Below are 17,845 nucleotides of genomic sequence, written 5' to 3'. Positions count from 1 at the left end.
GGCCTGGAGGTGGCCGCGCGGCCACTCCCATGGCTTGGGGGTGGCTCGCCGGCCACCCCATGGCCATGGGAGTAGCCGGCGAGCCACCCCCAGGCCATGGGGTGGAGGCCAACGACCCCAAATTTGGTTGGGGTGGCCACGCGGTCTATGGGGTGGCCGGCAGGCAAGCCACTCCCATGGCCTGGGGGTGGCTCGCCGACCACCACAAGTGGGGGAGGGGTGGCCAGTCAGCCACTCTTTCAATTCTTTCATTTTTTTTTTTTTTAAAAAAAAAAAACCAATTAATTTTTTATTTCATATGTAATATAATCGAGTGTAGTTGAGCTTTTTCCTTTAAATTTAAGTTTAGCTTAGATGTCACATTTTGATTGGTGACACAAAACTCACATTTTGTACAATCTCCTTAAATTATTCCCATTAATTTTCAAATAAAAAATCAACATCAATAAAGAATGGAATCCACATGCATGACAGATGGTTTCAAATCCCACGTCAACGTACACAATTAAATGCACCGAAATTGTTGCAAACGTGACACTACTTTTTCAAGACAAGGATCGATGCTCGTGAGACGAAGAGTAGTCGTTTCGTAATTTAATTTTTGTAGAGTCAAACAACGTAAATCACGCCATGCAATTTACATTTTCTATATGGCATATAAATTTATTTATCTTAACTTCACTTATATTCATTAAATACAATAATATTAAATCATAAGCCCACTTTTTAATTAACTACTATACATGCATGTTCATATATAATTATAGTATATATTAATTAGTACATGCAATTACTTATCAGTGTCTGGGGTCATTTAATTTGTCCGCTAATGCAGGTCAGTATTATAAGCATTTTAATTTTTTTCAAATGAACTATTTGAAGGAGAATCAAACTAAGAATACAAAAAAGAAAAAAGAAAAAAAAAAGGGGGGGGGGGGGGGGGGGGGGGGGGATTATGGATATACAGAAGAGAAGTATTTCTCTGCTATGTCCCATCTCTATTTATTTGTGGGCATATATAGGCAACTTATTGCCCAGATAACATGTGGCTCTCTTATCCCTCCCTCTTATCTTCCAAAATCATGCATTCAATATATTTAATAATTGTGTGGTCAAACGTGGACAACAAACAACTAATCAGCTACAACTATACGGAAATGATATAAAGAGAAGTAGTTGGGATCGATAATTAATTAAGAAACTGTATATATATATATATATATATATATATATATATATATATATATATATATATATAAGACAGTCCTTTAATAAGTAGTGCATGCTTGGTTGCTTCCACAAACCACGAAGCAGATTGGGCAGCCGTATATATATATATATAGATATATATATATACCTCATCTTGATTTGTTTAATTTGTACCATGAAGCTTGTTTTTCCTACCTCCGTTTTGTTCTTCCTTGTAATGATCTTGATAGCTCCTGCTCTCATCCTCTCACATGAACCAATTACTTCCAGTACTGATGATGATCAGATCAAAAACTATATCCAACTTGAGCTCCCAGGGGTTGTTGGCCCTGAAAGCTTTGGCTTTGATTGCCATGGAAAAGGACCATACATTGGGGTCTCCGATGGTAGAATCCTCAAGTGGGAAGGAGCACAATTGGGTTGGAAAGAGTTTGCCATCATCTCAGCAAAGAGGCAAGATTTTAAGTACAGTAGTAACAGTATATATATATATATATATATATATATATATATGTATCTTTTCTTGGAGTTCAAACTTTTTTACAAATCATTTTCCTATATATATATATTTTCTGATATTAAACCTTTCTGTGCTCTTCTTGATTATTACCTTTAACTGCTTCAAATTACGCATTAAACAAATATGGCATGATTTCCTCTTCCTAACATGGAGGCATGCATGCACGCAATGCTTGGAATTTTGTTCAGAGCAAAATTCTTCCTCAGAGGCCGGCACTGCATGCGAGTTAATTACAAGCAAGTAATTCTTATTGAGTTTTAACACATTCATATCAGGATTGGAGCATTATTAATTATTTGTTTTTTTGTATATATAATAGGTTTTGGTAGTTCTTTTCTCAACATAAAAATATTATGAAAGTCTGAGATTCTCATTTAATTTTTGAGCATATATACCATTTCGTCAAATGCACATTAATTCGATCTCTACAGAAAAATATTAACAAACAATTTTAAACACAAAATATCTGTAAAACACTCAAAACTATTTTTATATTTAAGTCACATCAAAACCATTATATCTCATACAACATTTATAGCGATGAAATGATAAGCTATTGCATCATGCATGTGGATGTTCAAATATTTTAACCAATATATATCTTAAAAACACTCATCAAAATATATATTCAAGCGATCGAAATCTTTGAAAATGATCAGGAACAGGAAGGTATGTGATGGCTCAACCAATCCGGATCTTGAGCCAACGTGTGGGAGACCACTAGGCCTTAAATTCAACCCTGCAACTTGTGATCTTTACATTGCAGATGCCTATTTTGGACTCCTAATGGTAGGACTCTCTGGAGGAGTAGCCAAACAACTTGCCACTTCTGCTGAAGGAGTACCCTTCAGATTCACAAATGCTTTGGACATCGACAACAAAACTGGAGATGTTTATTTTACAGACAGCAGCATTTTGTTTCAAAGAAGGTACATGTTTTGTATTTATTATGTCTGTCACTGTTTTTTTTTTTTTTTTTCCTGTTCTTTTAGGAGAGTATTTTTATAGAGTTAATTTAAATGCCGACCATAAAATAAATATTACACTTTCATTTAAAATAAAATAGAGATGATCGTTGTTGTTGGACAAAAAACCTATACATATTGGGTCCCTTTTGGGCATGCATGCAACTAATTATAAGTGCGCAATAATTAGTCTCAGCTGGAAGGAAAAGGAGATAAGTCAACCCTGGAGGCCAGGCTATATCAAGTTTAATTGTTCACCAACCAAATTTCAAAACGGGTATGGGACATTGTGAGCCCGCAAATTTAATTGTTCATCAACCACATTCCATAGCGAATTATTAGGAAAGTTGAAATCTTGACTTGGCTTTGGAAGAGGAGGTCTAGAAATGGCTCTTTATAGCACAAGTTGTTAGTAGTTACTGATCCTTTAGGTCTTAATATCGACTTGACTTCTCTGGTTGGCGCCCACTCAGTCCTAATGAATGATATTCAGATAAGCTCAGGAAAAAAAAAAAAAAAAAACTAGAAATAATGAAGTTGAGATAAGGTTTAATTTCTTTAATTCTGTCATTTTTATTAGGAATTTTGCAGTACTGTTTGTCACATAGGCGACTCATTAATAAAGAGTTAATCAAATTTTATTAATAATAATTATAGATAACAGTTAATCCATTTAAGCTTTTTTGTGACTTAGTTAATCAATTGTAAGTTGGATTTTCTCTTTTCAAATAAGAAATATATAAGAGCTTTTATTGACTTTCATCTAAAATCAATAGGTTCATGGAATCACGCCTCATGAAGCGGTGGTCATTAGTTCGAATCTCTCCTTCCCTTCTTGTGTAAACATGTCAAAAAAAATAAAAAAATAGGTTCATGAAACCATTAAAAGATATTAATATATAGTTAACCCTAGATTAATTCATTTAAACAAAGCAAATCCCTATGGTCAAAATTGTACCTCTTCTCTCTTCTTTACAAGATAAACAATAATTTTTACAAAATGGCAATATATCCTTAATTAATTAAAAAAATACTTTCTCCTTTCCTTAATTTCTTTCTTTAAATTTGTTTCTTTTACAAAATTTTAACCTAATAATTTATTACTTTCTCCTTTCCTTGTGCCACAGAGAATGGTTACATTTAATCCTAACGGGTGACACAACAGGCAGGCTGATGAAGTACGACCCACGTACCAACAAAGTGAGTGTCTTGCTAAAAGGTTTAGCATTCCCAAATGGCGTGGCTCTGAGCGACGACAGGTCGTTCCTTGTGGTTGCAGAGAGCGGCACCTTCCAAATTCTAAGGTTTTGGCTTCGAGGCTCCAAGAGTCGTCGTACTGCAGCAGAAGTTTTTTCTCCCCTCGAAAGATCCCCAGATAACATCAAGAAGAACAGCAAGGGAGAATTTTGGGTGGCATTAAACAGTGGAAGGGAGCTCCAAAATATTGGTTTAATGGAGTCACGACATGAAACTGAAACTCCAATCATGTTGGGGACAAAAGATGTCGTGGCCGCGAAATACGATGAAGAGGGAAAAATTATAGGTGTGTTGAATGGAAAGGGTGGTGATTCACTTGATTCTGTAAGCGAAGTTGAAGAACATAATGGGTATTTGTGGATTGGCTCTGCGGTGAAGCCTTTTGTTGGTGTTATCAGAGATTAATAAGATCGATATATCTCAAAATATCTGCATAATATTTTTGTGATATTTTCCATAATTATAATCATAATGATATATTGTATTATATTTAGGCATTATTTTATAATACTTGTTCTCTTAGTCAGAGGCGGAGCTAGCCATTTTATATTGGGGGTTCCGCTAAAATTTTTTTGGCGTCTTAAAATTTTTTTTCACCATAAAAATTTGGTAATTTATATAATATATGTATCACAAAAAATATCTATAAAAGTTCATAAATATGTGCTCAAATTGATATATTAGAAATGTAATATGTCGACACTATATCAAAAAGACAAAAATACAAAAAAAAAAAAAAAAAAAGTGTCTAGAACTACACTTTACGAAGAGACTAGAGAGAGTCTGAGAGAAAGCGTCTTAGAGATTTTTTTTTTTTTAGGGGGTGCTAGAGAAGGGTTGCAGTGGGTTAAATGGGAGTGCAGGAGAAAGATTGCTGTGTCTTGGGTAATAGGTAGGTAAAATTGTAAAAAGAATTTTTATTTTTTATTTTTTATTTTGAGGGTGTCGTGGGTAATACAAAAAAAAAAAAAAAAAAAAAAAAAAAAAAAAAAAATCCTTGGGGGTGCCGTGGGGTAACGTGGCTCCACCACTGCTCCTAGTCCTAGAATAAGTTGCAATACTCTCCATAAAATGATGTATATGCTGGATGTCAATTCAATTACTGAAAAACATCAATTGTTTGGTGCAATAATCCTCTCGAAATGATTAATTGAATATTTGATCACTTCAAAGAAGTTGATTTTATCTTTTTAATTTTTATATATTTTTTATTTTCAATCATTAAACATGGTTAATTGGATATCTATCATATGTCTTACGGAGCAATCCACAAACCAGCTATATATTGAAAGTGGTTCAACCAACCTCTTTTTTTTAAAAAAAAAAAAAAAAATTACTGTCATATATATATAGCTTAGGCTATTTATTTAAATTAAACTACTTAAATAAAATATATTGCACTCGAGGTAAGCATTAATGCACAAGACTTCAATCCTTGCAGATTAGCTGGGAAAAGAGTGGCGTGCCGCGTTTAATGCATGGGGATAGATGCTCACGTGTAGTTTAACAAGTACTCGAGGCTTTGTTCCCTGTTGAGTCGTTGACCAAGTAAAAGAAAAATAAAATAAAATAGTAAAATAGTGAGAGAGTTGCACGTTTTGAATGGCCGAGGAGTTAATATATAATAGTTATATTTAATTATTATGAACTATTTTTTTTGGATTTTTTTTTTTTTTTAGTCTCCAGCAAAATAAGTATTTTAGAATTTTATTACAGTAAATATAGATTATTTACTTATTTAATGTAGACTATTTTTTTGTTTTGTATTTTTTTCTTTTTATATTTATCTTTATAGAAATGCCGGCGGAACACTTAACTAGTAATCGTTGTGACCATTTTCTTAAGCCAATCGCCCGTGCTAAATCATCTCTATAAAAGATAATAACTTTCATGAAGATTATGAAAAAAAAAAACAAACAAACAAAAAGTTAAAAGTTACATTGCATTCCACACATAGAAAAGGGGGGGGGGGGGGGGGGGGGGGGGGTTTGCGTGGGGTGGGTGGTGTGTTAGAATTAATGTCATATATATAATTCTCCCTCTGACATATCTGTTTTTCTTTGTCTCCTGAGTTTCCACCCTAGCTAATAGGAACAAATCATTTCATAGAATTTTCATGCACCAAAGTTCATACAATAATATATGTTGTTGAGTTTCATATACTTGGTTACTCCTTTAACAAGTTACCTTCCATGTGATCAACACCCTCATGGGAGATCGATGTGTCACTATTTTTTAATTAATTAAGATCCCAACATATTGGACAGAAGTCTTTCATTATTCTTTTTTTTTTTTTTTTGAAAATGATAGGTAATTGAGGTTGGGTAGGAATATGAAATGGGATTTGAGAGCTCATTTTGGGTAGAACTGTAGGAGAGACATTGTTCCCTTTAAAATTAGGATCCTCTCTATTTCATTTGAACTTGAAAATATCCAATTAATTATAATGGATGTGTATTTTTGTCTCCTCAAAAAGTGAAAAGACAAAAATATCATTCTACTATAACTAATTTGATATTATACAATTCATTTCAACTAGAGAGGATACTGTGTACGGTAGGAGAAGACCACAATTTGACTAAATCATTCTCTGTTTTCTTCATTAATAAAATGGTCTATAAATAGACTACAATTGATAACACCTAAAAGATAACATATTAAGTATTCAAATAAACCTAATGGATCCTAAATAATTGAAATCCTATTTTAACACAACTAACCTTATCTTAATGTTAGTATAAACTGTTTAACACGTACAGTCCCTTAATAAGTGCTGCATGCTTCCACAAACCACGAAAGTTTGTTTTCTGCCATGAAGCCTGTTTTTCCTACCTCTGTTTTGTTCTTCCTTGTAATGATCTTGATAGCTCCTGCTCTCATCCTCTCTGATCACCTGAAAAATTATATCCAACTTGACCTCCCAGGGGTTGTTGGCCCTGAAAGCTTTGGCTTTGATTGCCATGGAAAAGGACCATACATCGGGGTCTCCGACGGTAGAATCCTCAGGTGGCATGGAGCACATTTGGGCTGGAAAGAGTTTGCCACCACCTCAGCAAAGAGGCAAGATTTTAATTAAAGTACAAGATGCATTTTATTTTTTTCTTGGAGTTCAAAATAGTCCATGAGGAAAACTTTTTCCAAATCATTTTCCGATCCCATGCTTTTTCTGATATCAATCAATGATCATAGAAACACTCATCAAAATATATATAGATATATATATTTTATTTGATCAGGAACAAGAAGGCATGTGACGGCTCAACCAACCCGGATCTTGAGCCAACGTGTGGGAGACCACTAGGCCTTAAATTCAACCCTGCAACTTGTGATCTTTACATTGCAGATGCCTATTTTGGGCTCCTAATGGTAGGGCCCTCTGGCGGCGTCGCCAAACAGCTTGCCATTTCTGCTGAAGGAGGTCCCTTCAGATTCACAAATGCTTTGGACATCGACACCAAAACTGGAGAGGTTTATTTTACAGACAGCAGCATTTTGTTTCAAAGAAGGTACACGTTTTCTCTTTTCAAATAAGAAAATCAGCTTCCACTTTCCCTTTCTTTTCCCTCTTCTGTATTTGTTTAGAAAAAAGAAAAAAGGGGAATTTAATTTTACATAAATCTTGAGTTATTTCTTTTACTTAATTTTTCCTTTTCCTTGTGTCATAGGGAATTTATTCTGATAATCCGAAAAGGGGACAAAACAGGCAGGTTGATGAAGTACAACCCACGTTCCAAGAAAGTGAGTGTCTTGCTAAAAGGTTTAGCATTCCCAAATGGTGTGGCTCTGAGCAATGACAACTCCTTCCTTGTGCTAGCAGAGACCGGCACATCCCAAATTCTAAGGTTTTGGCTTCAAGGTTCCAAGAATCATACAACTGAAGTTTTTTCTTCACTCGAAAGACCCCCAGATAACATTAAGAAGAACTGTAATGGAGAATTTTGGGTGGCATTAAACAGTGGAAGAGCGATACAAAATCTTGGTTTCATGGAGTCACGACATGAAACTGGAAAGACATGGGAGACAAAAGATGTCGTGGGAGCAAAATTTGATGAAGAGGGAAAAGTTATAGATGTGTTGGATGGAAAGGGTGGTACTTCACTTGATTTTGTAAGTGAAGTTGAAGAACATAATGGGTATTTGTGGATTGGGTCCCCAGTTAAGCCTTATGTTGGTCTTATTAGAGCTTGATCACAGTATGAATATGGATAATTTACATTATTAATTACTCTTCTTGTGCATGTTGTTAGATCCCAAAATATCCACGTAATATTTTCATGATATTTTTCATAATTATAATTATAATATCATTTAAGTATTATTATATAATAATTATTCTCTTAGAATAATTGCAATACTCTCTATAGATTGGTGTATACGCTGTATGACTTGCTTTATGCAATAATTGGAGATCGATCCTAATTCAATTTTTTCAATCAACTGCAAAATTGACACCAAGTCTTAAAATTGGAAGCCTCGAACAAATTAATCAAAGGCATATATTATAAACAACTTAAACGGAGCCATTGTTCATGATTTTACTTGTAGACACTCATTCAAATGTACAGATTAAATCTCGTTTTCTGCATACAGAATGCATAGTCACAAAAGAAGCAAGCCCAGGGCACTCATGAGCATTCTTCCCATTAGGAACAAAACGAGGAGGAGATGCTTTTGTATCGAAGTGAAATAAGGATGGCATTCTCAGAGACCGTCCGTGCCCCTGAACTTTTACTCTCAAGTATGGAGAGACCTGAGCCTTTTCTCAAGCTCCTACAGTACGGGTACGCTTGCCATTATGCTTTGGATAGCAATCGTTCCAGATTCTGATCAAAGTCTTCATCATCTTCCAGATCAAACTCTTCATCATCTTGATGTTGCTGTTGTTCTTCAGGAGGTAGCTGGCTGGATCCTCTTTGTTGATTAAAAACATCTCTTTGGACATTCCAGTCATCTATGATCTTCGCCATTTCATCTCCAATCAATTTTTTATCCTCTGATATATGCTTTATGTCTTGAACATCCACTACCTTGCTGGCTTCTTTAACAAGAAATCAAGATGAAAAGCAGAAATAAGAAGTCAAATGACCATAAAAAAAGTGTGGAAGTAAGCCAGTTGGACAAAAACATCAGTAAAACTGCCCAGAAAGTAAAAGAAATTTGTATTATATGGCACCATAAAATAGTGCATAGTAATATCCTTTCTTCTTCTTTTAGGCGAACATTGCCGGTGATCTCGGGAAAATATTTGACTGTGAAACCCATTTAATACAACCATGCGTTCTAATAACATAAATTTAAATGTCATCATTCGAAAGGAGTAGAGGAAATGTGGGATTGGGGATTTCATAACTAGTTTAGAAATTATTTAGCATTCACAATTGTAAGAGAACTAATTTTTTAAAAAAATATTTTATTTATGTGAGTACAAAAAAAAAATCTAGGTAAGATCACTGAAAAATCATATTGGTGTTCAGACCCAAAAATAACTAAAAACAAGTCACATCAGGATGTACCCACTGAAAGCCTAAAATTAACTGATTTAGGATGACCTGTGAAGCAAAGAAGAGAGGAAAAAAATAGAGAAAAATGATTACATGTGGATATCTTCAAGGCCGGATGCACTATGCTAACTTTCTAGAATGATAAACAATAGCACCACCTATCATCATGATACCAATTAATAACATAAACGTTACTTCCATAATACAATGATCGATTGTTCTGTTTCTGCTGAATTTGGTGAGGGGAAAAAAAATACCTTCAATGGCCAATTTCTTGGCCTCTGCATATTCTGTTGACTTTTCCTGGACAACATTCAAGTCAACTTCCCTGCCCTAGTACATGGGGGAACAACAATGTATGTCAGATGCAGTTTAAACCAAAAGCTAACTCGAAGATAAGTATAAAACGAAATCCATAGCGCCCATTATGTCAAATGAAAGATCACCTTATCAAAAATCTCATAAGTTGCTAAAAACTACAACAGACAAAACCTGCACAACCTGTCAATCCACCCATACCTGAAAATCCTCTATGATTGGGTGGCAGTTTTAACCAACAGAGTTGTGTAAATCCAAAGTACTAGAAACAAGTATCTAAAAAAAATACCATTGTCAACAAATGCTATTCAAAATTAGCATTTGGACAACCAGATCATTGGTTGTTCTCACCAACAGCAATCAATGAAGTCGAATGAGCACTCCCAGCAGAATGATCCAAATTGACATGTTCTTTTATGTACTGCACGTCAAAAACTTGGGTTTGGTCTGGAGTCATCTAAAAGATCCATTGTGACTCACTTTGCTTTTTCCAAATTATTTCTACAATTGGATTGGTTTACATTAGATGATTCCCAGCAGCCTTTTTCTTGGGGGGTGGGGGGATTGAGCAGATTGCCACCAGTCATCAATGCTTTTCATTGGTAGGTGAATACGCAACTTGCACACCTGCATGAGGTTGAACCTATGACCTCACCCTCCATTCTTTCCAAAGGGCAAGGAAATGTAATTGGTCCAAGGACCATTAGAAACAGGCATCGCTTACCATGACCAAAGCCAATCTTACACCATTCATTGCTAGTTTTACCAGATATTAAGGATGTAGCATACCCACCAAATCTATCAATCCACATTATGGATGGTTACAAAAAAACCACGTTGCCATTGGACAACAAGTATGACATGGCATCCCCTTTGCCATGCTTTGAGATGTGTGGGATATGCCCTGCACATGCCCAAAATTGATATCTGCCATTGTACACTCAGCCGAGTCGCAGCAAATGTGCACTGGACCACAGCAACGCACATGACTTATATGCTACCGAAAGAATCTTATTGAAAAGGATAAAATCTAAGAGGGGAAGGACAAAATTACAGATATTAAAAGCAAAGTTAGTTGGTAATATTCTACTGTTGTGTCCATATCGCAATTTTGGAAAACTTTATGTTGTATCACATATTTTTTGTGTTTGTGTGGATGCAATCATTCACATATTTCAGGATTTGGAGCTAGGCTTAGCTTCATAGAAAATCCCAACCCAAGTGCGCCACTACAATTAGAAAGAAAAACTAATGTCTTTTAAAGTTAAATTCACATGGTTGATATGCATGCTCATATGTCTGCTCAAAGAGAGTGTAAACTCATGTCAATGCATCTCATAAGGCACTTTGTTACTTACCAAGTCCATATGGAGGAAGTGCTCTATCCGACTATTAGCAAATAACCTGTTAGTCAAAAGAAAAGCAGGAACAGAGTAAGAAAATGTGCAGAATATGCAATCATGTTTGAATAAAGAAAAATACAGGATAAAAGTAATATGTTGACAACATACTTATTATATAAAACTTGAATGCGGGCATTCTGCAATTCTGTAAGTTGATTCACTGTCTCAGTAGCAGAACCTTCATTTATCTCCAAACACCCAAAGAGGAACATGTTTTTATCAAGCATCCTTTTGACCACAGCAGATACCACTTTTACACCTTTTTCTTTTGCATCAACAAGAAGCTCCGTAAGTTTCCTCAGCTCTCCTGTCAAATAGGAATGGAGGTAAGCTGTGAGAGACAGAGAGATCTAAGGTATTAGTTAAACAAAGTATATTTTAACTTTCATCAAAACCCATGCAAGATCAATAAGTAATGAAGTCAGCCAGCCAGCTGGCAGAGTCTGATAGGGATAGTACAAAAGACCAATACTTCTTCGTATAAGTAATTAATTTTTAAAAAAAATTAAAAATAAAAGTCACAATAAAGCAGCACAACTCTATTATACGAAAGTATACAAGAAACACACTAAAAAGGAACAGCTACCGTCTAGATTTCAAATTAGACAAAAACTCCCACAAATTTGAGATGGAAAAGCAACTCATAGCTGAAGTCCAATCATAGAAAGAATGTAAAATTAGGAACTTCAACTTTATTATGGATAGTTCAGACCCTCAAAATTCTGTGTTCCTCTCTCTCTCTCTCTCTCTCTCTCTCTCTGTATTCACACACGACACAAAAAGAAACTACCTTCCAAATTTCACCACAAAACACCATATAGGCCAAACACCAATGAACAAAATTATCTATCTTACAGTAAAAACTAGATTATCTGCTATCTCCACTTGATTTACACATGCAACATAAATCCTCTACTACCATTCAAAACTTCCTCCAATTATCCAATTTTTCAATCGTGCAAGTATGCCCCATTGTCTAATGGTTCAAGACGTTTCTCTTTCAAGGAGGCAGCACCGATTCGACTTCAAATCTTTTCTAAAACTCATGTCCAAGTAAACATTTCCACTCTAGTGGTGCTATCTCATTAGATATGAAACGTTCAGGAAATGCCACTTTCAGCATAGTTTCCCCACACCACAATTTTCCCTAACCTCTCCTAATATATTTTGATAACCAAACTCCATAGGGACCCCAAACTTCATTCATATGCCACTGTCCCCATGAAATCCCGTATTTTTTAACCACCAACTTCCTCCACAGAAGGTCTCTCTTCCAAATGATGTCATAGTCATTTACCTAACAAAACTTGATTCAAAATCAAAAGCCTTCTATCCCCATTTTGAATAGAAGCAAACAGAGTGGACTACTGATTATCAAACTGGAAAAACAGAATGGACTTTGAGCCTGTTCCGACAGAACACTTCACAAAAATCAATAAGACTTGGCACTACTGAATGTAAATACTAACACCTGGAATTGCCAGACTATACAGCAAGCAAAACAGTAAGCTCTAGGAAGTGTAACGAGAAACAACAAACAAAATCCCGACAAGTCCATCAATGCCTCCCTAAAACATCCAGCAGCTGCATATCTTCTAGCATTATTACAACTACAAGAAAACCACAAAAGTAACTACTATTGAGTGCAATTCTACATAAATGGGCTATATTGATGCAATAGTAAAAACAAACATCACCAACCAACCGTAAACAAAACTACAAGTTTACAACTATTACAATCACAAATATATATGACCATTATAAACTTAAATGGCAAGCTTATGGTAGGTAGTCCTTAATGGTTTGAATCATAGTGAACAGAAGACTAACCAAACACCTTGTCAGATTTTCATGTTTACTTTAACAAATCATTAACAAACTTTAAAAGCAAAATGATGCACACCGTTGCTGATGTTCTAAATGATTAAATCAAAGAATCTGTCCCACCCCAACCCCAAACAGCTGGCACAAAGCTTGGAAGATGTGTGAATTATTGCCATAACAACATTGCATCACATGTCAAGCAAAAGCTATGTGAATATTGCCACGCCAATGTACTCCCACAACTAATGCAATATATAAAAAGTTGCTCAAAATTCAGTACCAAGTTTCAGGTGAAATCGTACCAAGTGATAGATAAATTTTGAATGGGGGTTTGAAAGGTTGAGTCTCATAGAGGCAGTAAAGGCAAAAAAGCCCGCCCAGTCTGTGTGATAAAGAAGCATTGCTTATCATGTAACCTGCATAGGAGTATATGAGAGTTACCTTGGTGCAGGGAAACAACAAACACAACAGAGAGCAGAAACTTTTAATAGTTCACATAAATATCATAAAAAAACGCACTACCAATTGAATGAGAATACAACGATTGCATGAAGAAGGCCAAGTTGCAAGAAGGAGTAGCCTCATATATGTACGAGAACTTTCTAGAAAGCCATACTCTCTTCATATCAGCCAAAGCTGTTGATTCGCCCTGTCACTCCCAAAAAGAAAAATCCACAAACCTTAGATTAGAATATACACAGAACAAGTACTAAACAAAAGATTGTGTTCAATACTATGCGGTACCTCAGCAAACTCGTGTATGAGGTCATCAATGTCCAGCTTGAATGGAGAGAGATTCATTATATTTCTCCAATTTGAGCACAACAGCTGCAGAAAATTTGCATAAATTAGGCCGGAGAGATGATAACATGTTGGAGTCGAACATTCAGCAACGAATTCAGTAGCGGACCAAAAATAACTAAAAATCAACATTCTTGTAGTAAAAAGAACAAAACCAACCTTAACAATCATCAATTTTTGTGAATGGCAAAGGGGTTTCGGTTTTTCATCTGAATTTCTCATCAATCGAAATCATCCTATGGGCATTTCAAATAAGTGACTTAATCTTCTAATAATTCACCGTTTGGAGTAAGATCAACAGTAAATACTGAAACAGGGAGAGAGTGACGAGCAGAGGAAGAAATTACCTGAATTTCTTCGTACTTTGGTTCTCACTTTTTCTCTAGAACGCTACTGAGCGAGATTCTCACTGAGAAGGGCGGGGTCCGCGTCTCCTTCTTAGAGGTGACGGGGATTTCTCCTTCTCTGAAAGAATGCCAGCTCTCTTATAACTGGGAAACCGCCGGTGTTGCCCAGATTTAAGAAATAAAAAATCAGAAATAAAAAATCCGGCGTTAAAAACACATCCCTCGTCGATTTGATTTCCCCCCAAAATTTTCCCCAAACCCATTCTCTCTCCACCGGCACCAACCCGAAAAGGCCTAGCCTCATCGAACCCCATTTCCTCCATAACCAGAAAGTACGGCCGAACCAGGCTCGAACCACAGGTGTCCGAGTCAGACGGGTATTGGCTGCCGAGATTTACATTCATTCATATATAGGGAGAATAGGAAATGGGGAAAAATTCAACACAGTAGAGAGAGTCAGAGAGTGTGAGAGGGATTGAGGACAGAGATCAGGTGATGGGTTTGAGAAAACTAATCACCTGATGGATGAAGTATCTCAGCTGAACGAGCGGCGTCGTCGTGAGGGGCACAGGCGGCGGCGTGGGCAGAACGAGCGGCGATGTCGAGCTGAGGCTTGGGCGGAGCGAGCGGCCGCCTTCTTACGGTGGTGGATCTGGTCGTCGCACGGTGGGAAAGCCGGTAGTGGTGGAGCTGACGATGGGGGGAGAGGGAGCGGGAAATTTTGGGGGGAAAGTAATGGTGAAAAGATTTTTGATGGTGTAAACCGTAAGAGAAGTGACAAGGTGCCAAACTGAAACTGTAGCGCTTCCAGTCGCTTCTTTTTTTTATATTAAAGGATTTGAAATACTTTTTGTTTTCATATGTAAAAATACTCTCTAAAAACTTTCCTTAATCATTTTTTATATTATTAAAATATTTATTTTTTAAATTAAATGATAAAAGAGGTAAAAAAGAATTATGAAATACGAGAGAAGAGCAACGAGAGAATATATATATTTTTTTTAATAATCATAAAAAATTGCACTAGTGGATTTTACTGTAATAATCTTAATGTTTAGAGTTTATTTACAAAATCTATTGTGAAACGTTTTTTATAATTTTTTAGACATATTTTTTAAACTTATAGAGCAACTCCCTTAATTTGCTAGAAGGCTGAGCATCCCTATTAAAATCTTTGAATAAAAAGTTAAATTTTGTATAGAAAAATTTACTTTTTTAAATTTAAAGAATTATTTTAAAAATGAATTAAATATTAAATTTACTATATATTCTTTTATTTTAATTAAATATTATGATTATTATTATTATTATTATTATTTCTTGGTAAATGAGCGAGAGAGAAAAATGAATATTTAAGTTTAAAAAATTAATAACTTTCAGTATTTGGAGCCGTGCTGATCACTTTTTTCAAATTTTTAAAGAAAATTCAAATTTAAAACTCAATAGAAATGCTAGTTGATTTTGATTCTTTAACCCAGATTTCTTTTTTTCTTTTTTTTTTTCTTAAATCTGGGCAAACACCGGCTTGCATTTCATGCGTCCCAGTTGTCATATGCCCACACACAAATGTAGTGGCCGACGCACTAAAACAAAAAAAAGGTCACAGTTTTAGCGACCAAGGGTCAAAGTCTTGTTGGGGGCCTGTAGTCATGCCAAGTGTCAATCAGATTCAACGGGTCAGTCGGCGGCCTCATTGGCTAGGGGAGACTTGTGTCGCCGTGGAAGGACCGGCCGGGACCTCTGTCCAATTAACGAGGAACATGCACGGAGCGGGTCAAGTACGAACTGCCAAATGCGTCCAAAAAAGGAAGCAACGTGCAACGCGGTTTGCATTGGCTGTATAAATAAATTATTAATGCTCTGCATATATACAACTTTATATTTTAATACATTAATGTATCCGAGACACACTGCATGTTGGGATAATGTATCCGAGACAGAGAATCTCATTTTCAATTTTTTATCATTCAAACTTAAATTATAATTTGTTTTCAATCTTATATATATATATATATATATATATTATGGCTTTCCATTTCTCACTCTTTTTCCCCTTCTATTATTTTATCATTTCTTTACTATAATAGCTTCATAAACCCTAAACCCTAACGGCTTGTATGAAATTGCATTTGAAGGGCTTACAAGTGCTTTTAATACTTAAAAAGTCTATTTGAAGAAAAAAAAAATATTCATTTAGTAAAAAAATTAAAAGCGTTTTAAATTGTCAAAAAGCTTAAAAATTGTTAAAACGCACTTTTGGCAAAAGCTTAAAATGAAGCTTTTGTCAAAAAATATTGTTTTGACTTAAAAACTATATTTTTTCAAACACAATCCCTAACAAATTCTAAATCTTAATTATCTCATAGTTATAGAGGTTTATGACCTCCATAAGTGTGGGAATAAGTTAAATAGAATGATTTAAAAAATAAATAAATAAATTATATAAATGTTGCTAGAGATCTTAGAGTCCTAACTTAAAGTACTAGTATAAAAAAATTGAAAGCTCGAATCTTAAAATTTAGGGAAAAATATAAAAAAGTCCCCCAAACTACCAGTCGTTTTCGATTTAGCCTTCTGATGTTCCAAAAGTCATAAAGTAGCCCCCCAAACTACCAAACTTTTGCATTTTGGCCACTCCGTTAGTCAAAACCGTCAGTTTGGACGGAAATTACAAAACAACGTCGTTTCGTTATTGTAAGTTACTAGAATGCCCTTTTTAAAAAAAAAAAAAAAAAAAAAAAAATCAATTTTAAAAAGGGTTTAGGAAACGACGTCGCAGCAGCTTCGTTTCTTCGTTTTCTTCTCCATGCAACCGTACAAATGAAGAAGAGAGCTGCTACGTCTACGATTGGAGAAAAAATGCTACAGGTACTGACATGGGCAGACAAAAACGAAGAAAGCTTGCTTACCCAATGATGCGAAAAAAATTTGTGATTGTAGAGAAGATCACCAGGCCTGGCTCACTCACCGCGACTTCCACGGATCCGGCGAAGGCTCTGATGGTTTTAAGGGCTCCTCCGGCGAAGGTTAGTTCACTGGAAAATCATTCATCCGCACTAGATTGGTTCGCTCTAGAGTTTCGTTAAGTGCTGTTGTTGATATTTATAAGACAAACAGTGGCTGCCTGAGAGATAGAGAGAGAGGCGTGGGTCGCCGTGACCCACGCGGGTCTGGCTGCCAGACCCAGTCGTGGGTCAGCAGACCCACGACGGGTCTCTAGCCAAGACCTGCTTGGGTCACCAGAGACCCACGGCATGGATCAAATTAGAGGAAATTTTTTCTCCAATTTTCTGTTTTGGATACGTTCTCCTTAATTCCCCCTATTCCTTCTTTGTTTCTTGTGCTTTGTTCCTGGATTTATGCCTCCTGTGTTTTTGGGTTGGGCTTTACCCTGGGTAGGAAGTACTGGGCGATGTAAGTTTCCTGTGGTTTGTTGTTTTGGCTTTTTAGTTTGAGTTCAGATACTTTGAAATCCACATTCAAAAGCAAGGGAAATGGAAGGCATTTATAAAGAGTTAGATGAAATCAAAGCAGAGATGGTGAAACTAAACATAACTCCCAAGGCAGGAAACAATATCTGGACAACCACACAGTTGCGCCAACACTCTTTCCTCCAACAGGAGGGAGAACGACTTCACCTTTGCCACATCGCCATGAAATCCAAACAAGCACGAAAACACAGATAGTGAAAACAAAGCTG

At 35.8% G+C, this 17,845-nt stretch overlaps 3 protein-coding genes across 6 annotated transcripts; 2 read left to right on the top strand and 1 right to left on the bottom strand.

Moving 5' to 3' along the window:
- Positions 1-1,322: 1,322 nt before the first annotated feature.
- Positions 1,323-4,356, top strand: LOC132179574 (protein STRICTOSIDINE SYNTHASE-LIKE 10-like). The gene is made up of 3 exons (XM_059592314.2): positions 1,323-1,662; positions 2,389-2,658; positions 3,822-4,356. Exons 1-3 carry the CDS (start codon positions 1,385-1,387, stop codon positions 4,354-4,356), a joined length of 1,083 nt encoding a protein of 360 aa, XP_059448297.2. The 5' UTR covers positions 1,323-1,384.
- A 2,407-nt stretch (positions 4,357-6,763) lies between these two features.
- Positions 6,764-8,139, top strand: LOC132178407 (protein STRICTOSIDINE SYNTHASE-LIKE 10-like). The gene is made up of 3 exons (XM_059590847.2): positions 6,764-7,011; positions 7,188-7,457; positions 7,617-8,139. The coding sequence occupies exons 1-3, from the start codon at positions 6,764-6,766 to the stop codon at positions 8,137-8,139; spliced, it is 1,041 nt and encodes a 346-aa protein (XP_059446830.2).
- A 270-nt stretch (positions 8,140-8,409) lies between these two features.
- Positions 8,410-14,922, bottom strand: LOC132179840 (Small nuclear RNA activating complex (SNAPc), subunit SNAP43 protein). Of its 4 annotated transcripts, none has more exons than XM_059592626.2 (10): positions 14,664-14,922; positions 14,146-14,289; positions 13,958-14,034; positions 13,742-13,825; positions 13,517-13,646; positions 13,300-13,413; positions 11,282-11,480; positions 11,129-11,174; positions 9,710-9,785; positions 8,410-8,989 (listed from the first exon to the last, which is right to left on the bottom strand). In XM_059592626.2, exons 3-10 carry the CDS (start codon positions 14,018-14,020, stop codon positions 8,745-8,747), a joined length of 957 nt encoding a protein of 318 aa, XP_059448609.2. In that variant the 5' UTR covers positions 14,021-14,034; positions 14,146-14,289; positions 14,664-14,922; the 3' UTR covers positions 8,410-8,744. The 4 variants fall into 4 exon arrangements, with proteins under 4 accessions (XP_059448609.2, XP_059448611.2, XP_059448610.2 ...); XM_059592628.2 differs by having other exon boundaries at positions 13,520-13,646; XM_059592627.2 differs by lacking the exon at positions 14,146-14,289.
- Between the last annotated feature and the right edge of the window lie 2,923 nt (positions 14,923-17,845).

Source organism: Corylus avellana, chromosome 4 (assembly GCF_965113065.1).
Source record: "Corylus avellana chromosome 4, dhCorAvel1.hap1.2, whole genome shotgun sequence".
NCBI classification, from domain to species: domain Eukaryota; kingdom Viridiplantae; phylum Streptophyta; class Magnoliopsida; order Fagales; family Betulaceae; genus Corylus; species Corylus avellana.
This window is presented reverse-complemented; position numbering and strand designations above follow the sequence as displayed.